Source organism: Aegilops tauschii, chromosome 3, assembly GCF_002575655.3.
Source record: "Aegilops tauschii subsp. strangulata cultivar AL8/78 chromosome 3, Aet v6.0, whole genome shotgun sequence".
Classification (NCBI taxonomy): Eukaryota; Viridiplantae; Streptophyta; class Magnoliopsida; order Poales; family Poaceae; genus Aegilops; species Aegilops tauschii.
Genome location: NC_053037.3, coordinates 47,471,503 through 47,479,096, shown reverse-complemented (window position 1 = coordinate 47,479,096; position 7,594 = coordinate 47,471,503). Strand labels below are relative to the sequence as shown.

Sequence of the window (7,594 nt, the reverse complement as noted above, 5' to 3'; positions counted from 1 at the left end):
TTCTTATTGTACACATGACAATCCTTTCACTCTTTTGCAGGAACTGGATCCTTCACGGTAAGGGTCGTAAACCAAACGGCCTTATCACTGTCTTGTTGAAGGAGTTTTGGCCAGGCCTATTCTGCCCGCGGCCAGACAGGGACCCGCAGCAGCGGGTTTTGGCCACGAGCTGGGCCCACTACGAGGCTTCCAGCCGCGCGGAGTACGGGACGGCCGCTAAGGCCGTGATCACCAAATTTTGGGTAAGTTCTCTTGTGAATCACTTGTCTTGAGTTTCGTTCATAGTTTATCATTGAATCACTCAATTCTTGCCTTGTTTGCTTCTGGTTTATGCATGATTGCAGCAACTCTATAGAGTTCTTGACGAGCACAAGGCCAGAGCCGACGTGGTCTTGCTTGCGGCTGCGAAGAAGAAAGCTCGTCAATTGCAGTACGAGGTGCGCTGGGTTGCCATCTCGCAGTACTCCACATCTACCTTCATCAAAAGATGACCAAATCTCAAGCGCAGAGGTAACGACTTACCTTGAGCAGGGAGCAGTTCATGAAGGTAACTATTACTGACTTTTCATTGTTTCAAGCAGTCAACTATATGTTTCGTGCTCACATGTCATTTTTCCAAAATTTGCATAGGTTGTTCCTCGTTGGTGCTATGGAAGGGATGATGGATGGGCGAGTTTGGTGGATAGGTGGCTCGGCGATGATGCGGAGTTTGCTGCCAAGAGCAGCAAGGCCCGGGCTAACCGTGGAAGAGACGGGACACACGACCAAGGAAACAGGAACCACTGGGGCTTCAAGGCCATGAAGGTATATCTATATGCATGATGCATTTTTGTTCTTCTTTACCGTCATGTTCTTATGTATGGCTAACTTATGTTTGATGTTGCAGGAGGACAAGTTGAAGAGGCCGCTCTCAGACATTGAGTCGTGGAAGCTGGCCCGCGAGCAGAGTGATCGCAAGGAGGGTGAGAGCTAGTACTACGGAAAGACCGAGGAGCACCTAGAGTCTTACACTCAGCAGTTTGAGAAGTTGCATCCGGATGTTCCGGTTCCTCAGGTCGCCCAGCCTTAGATCGACGACACGGCGGTGGTGGCCATCCAGGGGAAGCCCCATGGCCGGTATCTGTGTTTCGATGGCTTGATCACTCCTTCGGTCTCGTACACACGGCTTCGGGCTACCAACCTGAGCCCGTTAGAAAGTACGGGGCATTCGCAGCCTCCGTTAGCCCGCCAGCGTGCTGTAAGTACTTCCCCTTATCTTCTTTGTCTCTAACTTTCTCAGTTTATTTTTAGCACTGCCCACTTAGAAACAACCTCAATTTTGTAGGCATATCAGGCCTTTCTCGAGCATAGGCATATTGAGGTGCGCGAGTACTTGCAACGAGTGAAGGAAAACGATGATTACAACCGTCAAGCGATGACGGTTTGTTTTGCCCTCTTAAAACCAAGCTAAAATTTGCACTTTCATTCCTTCTGACCTTCTAGTTTGCTTGTTTAACTAACATCGAGGCTATGTTGGCGTCTTGGACTAACCGCACGGAGCCACCACAAGTTGGACCCCCACCACCACCTGCGGGAGAAGCCCCACATATTCCCACGTTCGAGGAATGGGTGGCACTAGGCGGTGATAGTCCGGTTAGTACATTTGCCTAACTACTGACAAACTAGTTCTCGTTCATTCAACACTATCATATCATATTTACCGTTAGAATCTTCTCTCAAACATGTAGGGGACTGGTGGCTCGACTCCTGCTACGTCGACCCCAGTCACTCTGATCTGGCAGAGTGATCCTGGTCTTGGCGGTGGTGGTTTTGGCGGAGGTGGTCTTGGCGGTGGTAGTTTTTGCGGAGGTGGTCTTGGCGGTAGTGGTTTTTGCGGAGGTGGTCTTGGCGGTGGTGGTTTTGGCGGCAGTGGTCTTGCTTGATGTCGTGCCATACCTTTCATGTTCTTACTTTGAAATGATGTTTCATGTCTTGCACTACTTATGTTCATGAACTTTCGCCGGTGATGATCTTTAGATGATGAACTTGAGTATGTTTAAATGATGATGATGAACTTGAGTATGTTTAGATGATGAACAGTCATATTTCTGCATAATCCCATATTTTCAGCTTTCAAATGCTGTCAAAATGAATTGAAAAAGAGAAAACAGGGAAAATTAAAAAAACTATGGCTACGGCAAAGCCGTCGGCATAGATTCCGCCAGGAGGCACCAGAGGACGCCACGTGGCAGGGCTATGCCTACGACAAAGCCCTCGGCATAGATGCCGCCCGGAGGCACCACGGGGAGCCACGTGGCATAGGTATGCTGACGGCCTAGCCGTCGGCATAGCTATGCCACGTGGCTTCCCGTGATTCGTCGGCGCTTTTTACGGCGCCGTCCGTTGCCTTCAGGCAAAAAACACCGCCGACGGCCGAACGGTAGCCGTTGGCATAGGCCCCTATGCCGACGGCAAAACTATGCCGACGGTCTGACAAGACTACGCTGACGTGATCTATGCCGACGGCTGCCGTAGGCATAGATCTATGCCGACTGGAAATGACCTATGCCTTGGGCCGTCGGCATAGGCCGCGAGTCCGATAGTGTCTCATACGTGTACTAGACTAGAAACTACTAGTAGTTACGTACAGGTCAACATCAGCTAGCTAGCTTGCCTTAACTGGTAAGCCACGCAAGTGTTATCGACTTGCCGACATGCCGATTTACTTCGTAGGTAATTAATTTGGTGCTGCTGCCACTGCATGCACTGGAAGACCAAGGTTGACTCAACATTCTCACCCTCAACCTTGTCGAAGGAGCTTGGTGTCGATGATCCCGACCTTTTCGCGCAGCTCCTGGAACCGGACACGACCAAGTGACTTGGTCAGGATGTCCGCCTTCTGCTCACCAGTCCTGGTGAACTCCACGATCACCGTGCCTTTCTCGATGCAGTCATGTATGAAGTGATAGCGGAGATCGATGTGCTTGCTGTGGTCGCGAAGCACTGGATTCTTGCAGAGGGAAATCGCCGACTTGTTGTCGACGAAGATGAGTGCAAGGGCGGTGTCCTGATTCAGCATCTCACCGAGAAGGCGAGCAAGCCAAATGCCTTGCCAGGCCGCTGTAGCTGCCGCGATGTACTCCGCCTCGCACGAAGAAGCGGCGACAACCTTTTGCCTCACTGATTGCCAGCTGACGGGACTATTCCCGAGAAGGAATAGTATGCCCGAGGTGCTCTTTCGGGAGTCCACATCACCAGCGTGGTCGGAGTCGCTGTACCCGACCAAGCTCTCGCCGTCGCCACGGTGATACACGCATCCATGCGTGAGCGTACCCGCAATGTGTCAGAGCAGATGCTTGACAACAGCGAGGTGATCGCTTGCCGGGGCTTCCATGAACCTACTCAGGTACTCGACAACGAACGTGATGTCCGGTCGGGTGTGCACGAGGTACCTGAGGCTCCCATTGATGCTGCGGTAGAGCGTAGCATCCACCGCCTTCTCGGAGCTATCCTTGCTGAGCTTCAGTCGTGCCTCCATTGGAGCGTGCACGGCATGGCGGTCCTTCATGCCTGCTCGCTCGAGCATCTTGGTGGCATAGGCCGTCTGCGTGATCGTGATGCGACCACACTCCTGGTTCACCTCCAGCCCGAGGTAGTACCGGAGCAGCGCAAGGTCGCTCATGCTAAAGAGACGATGCATCTCTCCCTTGAAGCGTTGAACCTCTTCAGGCTCTGCCCCGGCGATGACTAGGTCATCGACGTAGATGCCGACGATGAGCAGCATGTTCGCGGTGCCACGCGAGTACACACCGTGCTTAGAAGCGCTGCGTGAGAACCGAAGGGATGCGAGGCTTGCATCGAGCTTGGCGTTCCACGCCCTTGGGGCTTGCCGGAGACCATACAGGGCCTTGTGTAGTCGGTACACGCCTTGCTCATGGCTGGGAGACGTACACCTCCTCGTTAACGTCGTCGTTGAGAAACGCCGACTTGACGTCCATGTGGTGTACCTCCCACCCGCGGTGAGCAGCCACCGCAAGGATGAGCCGAGAGGACTCCAGCCTTGCCACCGGAGCAAAGACTTCCTCGAAGTCCACTCCCTCACGCTGCACGTAGCCCTTGGCGACGAGGCGCGCCTTGTGCTTGACAATGGCGCCGTGCTCGTCCTTCTTCACCTTGAACACCCACTTGAGCCCGATGGCTCGGTGCCCCGCAGGCAGTGTGGTGAGTGTCCAAGTGGCGTTGTCGTTGATCGACGCCAGCTCGTCCAGCACCGCGTGGCGCCAGCACTCCTCTTGCTCGGCCTCCGCGAACGTGGTCGGCTCCTCGCCGGCCATCAGATGCAGGACCTCGTCGTCATCAGCGTCCTCATCCTCGGGATGTTGCGGTGTTGCCGCAGCCTTGCCGAGGAGATCCCCCATGCGCCGAAACCTGTGGGGGGCGCCAACGCTGTCGTCGGCGTTGAACAGCTCCGACCTTGCCGTTGGCGGGGTTGCAAACTGCCTCCCGGGACCGACCTTGCTTGACGTCATGGTATCCAGCGACACCGTACCCGGGGACGGTGTTCTCGGGTTTGCTGTTCCCGGATCCACACCTCCTGAGCTTCCCGAGGTCTTGATTCCCGGGGTTGTAGAGTACATCAGGACTCCACAATGAAGGAGCTGCTTGTCGGGGCTTCCCCCGACGCCTCCCAAGTCCATCGCGCGTCTTCATCGAAGATGACGTCGCGAGAGACATGCACACGCTTTGAGATGGGGTCGTACATCTTGTACGCCTTAGAGCCCGTCTCGTAGCCCATGAACACCATTGGGGTGCTCCTGTCGTCGAGCTTCTTCAGTTGTGGGCGCGTCGTCTTGACGTGCCCGACGCAGCCAAAGGTACGGAGGAAGCGTACATCGGGATTTCTCCCATACCACACCTCGTAAGGCGTCTTGCCGTCGACGCTCCTTGTGAAGGAGCGGTTGAGGATGAAGACGGTCGTGAGCACGGCCTCCCCCCAATACGTGCTCGGCACCTGCTTTGCCTTGAGCATGCAGCGTGCCATCCCGAGCACCGTCTGGTTCCTCCGCTCGACGACGCTGTTCTGCTGCGGCAAGTAAGGGGTTGTGAGGTGACGCTGCACCCCTTGCTCATTGCAGTGCTTGTAGAACGTGGCCGACGTGAACTCGCCGCCACAGTCCGTCCGCAGCACTCGCAGCTGGTGGCCACACTCGACCTCTGCTGCCGCTTGCTTCTTGACGATGGCTCGCTCCGCCTCGTCCTTGGAGGCGAGGAGCAGCACCCACATGAACCTGCTATAGTCGTCGACTAGCAGCAGGATGTAGCGACGCCCTCCTGGCGTTGTCGGGGTGATTGGGCCGCAGAGGTCCCCGTGAACCAGCTCCAGGGGTTTCTGCGCCCGATAGTGTGCCTTCTCTGGAAAGGGCAGGTGCCGCTGCTTCCCGGCAAGACACGCATCGCACAGCTCGTCGGCATGCTCGATGTGAGGTAGCCCACGAACGAGGTTGCCACGCGCCATCTTCCGCAACCCGTCGAAGTGTTGGTGTCCTAGCCGGGCATGCCAACGCCACGCGTCGGAGACATGATCCACGGCAAGGCACACAGGATGCACGGGTCGAAAGAAGAACTTATGGTGGCGGTTCGGTGACTGGGTTACCTCGATGAGCAGCCTCTTCTGCTGGTCGCGCACGGTAAGAACACCGCGCCGGATGCCGATGCTGAACCAGCCCTCGTCGAGCTGTCTGACACTCACGATGCTGCTCTTGAGCGCCGGGATGAAGTAGACGTCCGTGAACGCCCTGTGGTCACCCCCTTTGTCGGCGAAGACGACGGTCCCATGCCCGTGGATCTCCACCACGGATCCGTCTGCGAACCGCACCTTCCCGTGATTGAGCGGTCCAGCTCCGCGAACGCGTCGGCCGAAAGAGTCATGTGGTTCATGGCGCCGGTGTCGAGGAACCAACCCTTACTTTGCTTGCCGCCTGCAAGCGTGGGTGTGGTCACGGCTCTCTCCTCGTTGAAGAAGATGAAGCCGCACGCACATGCTGTTGTCGGGGAGCCATCTCCCGCCAACGCAGTAGACCCCGAACAACTCATTGTCAGGGTGTGGGTGACCTGAGTCTCCGTGTGCTCCTGCACAGAGTCGATGGTCGCCAGCATCATGGTCGGAACATGGTCCGCCATATGCGTCGTTGCCGCACCAACTTGCGCGACATCGTTGAGCCCCGAGCTTGTCGGGGACGCCGTTGCCGGGGTGTGGCTCCCCCACACCCGGGCCTTCATCGCCTCCCAGTCGACAGGCCCCGAGAACGTCATTGTCGAGGTGTGGCCTGTCACTTGAGTGATTGTTCCCATGGACGGGCTCCGTGCCTGCTGCACGGAATGGGTGGTTGTCGGGGCCGTGGTCGCGGGAGACGCTGAGCTCTCCTGCACGGGCTCGACTCTTGCTAGCATCATTGCCGACCCGCCGTCCACGTCAGCCTGGACGAGGTTTGTCGTTGCCACGGCTGCCTCGTCGGCTTTCCTCCTGTGGCAATCCCGGATCCAGTGACCCGGCATGTCGTAGTAGCGGCACTTGCCACCGTTGCCAGCGCCTCGCCCTGCCCGGCTTGGCTTGCGACTGCGGTTGCCGCCACCACTCTGGGTGCGGCCTACGCCTCTGCCACGACCTCTACTTCCCGTGCGGGCGCCTCCCCCACTGCCGGAAGAGCCGTCGCGGCCGCGCTGCTGAAGCTGTGCGTCGCACTGCTCCCTGGTGAGCAGCAGTTCACCGCCGGCATGGTTGTCGGCTTCGTCGTCGTGCTCCTCGACAACCTTCAGCTGCCCGACCAGCTCTTCGATCGTCATGGTGGAGAGATCCACCAAGCTCTCGATGGACCAGGCCAGTTTCTTGTACTGCCTGGGGACGACGCGGAGGAACTTTAGAATCACCATCTTGTTGTCGATGGGATCTACGAGCGTTGCGAGCTCGGTGACGAGACCTTCCAGCCGCAGGGCAAAGTCGTCGACTTGTTCACCGGCCTTGAACCGGATCTCCTCGTACTGGAGGCGCAAGGTCTGGGCCTTCGACTCCCGTACGCGCTCCACGCCGATGCGTAGAGTCTTGATGGTGCCCATGCTTCCTTGGCCGTCTTCTTGGTGTCAAGGGTGAGCACCATCTCCTGTGGGACGGAGCGCAAGATTGCCTCCATCGCCAGCCGATCCTCCTCGTACTCGACAACGCCGGTTTCCACGACTTTCCACATATGCCGCGCCTCCATGATGACTTTCATCAGGAGCGACCAACTGGGGTAGTTGGTCCGCGTGAGAAGAGGGAAGGAGGTACTGGACATGCCCACGTCTCGCACGGAGCGTGGCGCACCCAGCTCACCGCCCGGCCTGCCTCGCAGCGCCAGCGCATCCGCCGCACGGGCCTCCTCACTCGAGCTCTGCTCGGCGTTCTTGGAGCCATCGCAGGCAATGCCTTCCTTCGGCATATGCTTCGGCATAACCTGAGGCTCTGATGCCAATTGTTAGCCCGAACTACTAGTGGTGTACTGATCTATATGAACGATAGTGGATCGACCAAAGCACTGCAGCTAGTGCAGTCTATAAAACGCACACACACAAGCACCGGAGT

General features: G+C 57.1%; 1 protein-coding gene across 1 annotated transcript; it reads right to left on the bottom strand.

Annotated features, from left to right (window-relative positions):
- Positions 1 to 4,615: 4,615 nt before the first annotated feature.
- On the bottom strand, positions 4,616 to 7,092 carry LOC141042694 (uncharacterized). The gene is made up of 2 exons (XM_073511571.1): positions 5,946 to 7,092; positions 4,616 to 5,841 (listed from the first exon to the last, which is right to left on the bottom strand). Exons 1-2 carry the CDS (start codon positions 7,090 to 7,092, stop codon positions 4,616 to 4,618), a joined length of 2,373 nt encoding a protein of 790 aa, XP_073367672.1.
- Between the last annotated feature and the right edge of the window lie 502 nt (positions 7,093 to 7,594).

Coding starts and splice junctions, on each gene's coding strand:
- LOC141042694 (XM_073511571.1), bottom strand. CDS start 7,092: ATGGGCACCATCAAGACTCTACGCATCGGCGTGGAGCGCGTACGGGAG. Junction 5,842..5,945: donor GCTTGCAGGCGGCAAGCAAA/GTAAGGGTTGGT, acceptor TGCGGTTCGCAG/ACGGATCCGTGGTGGAGATC.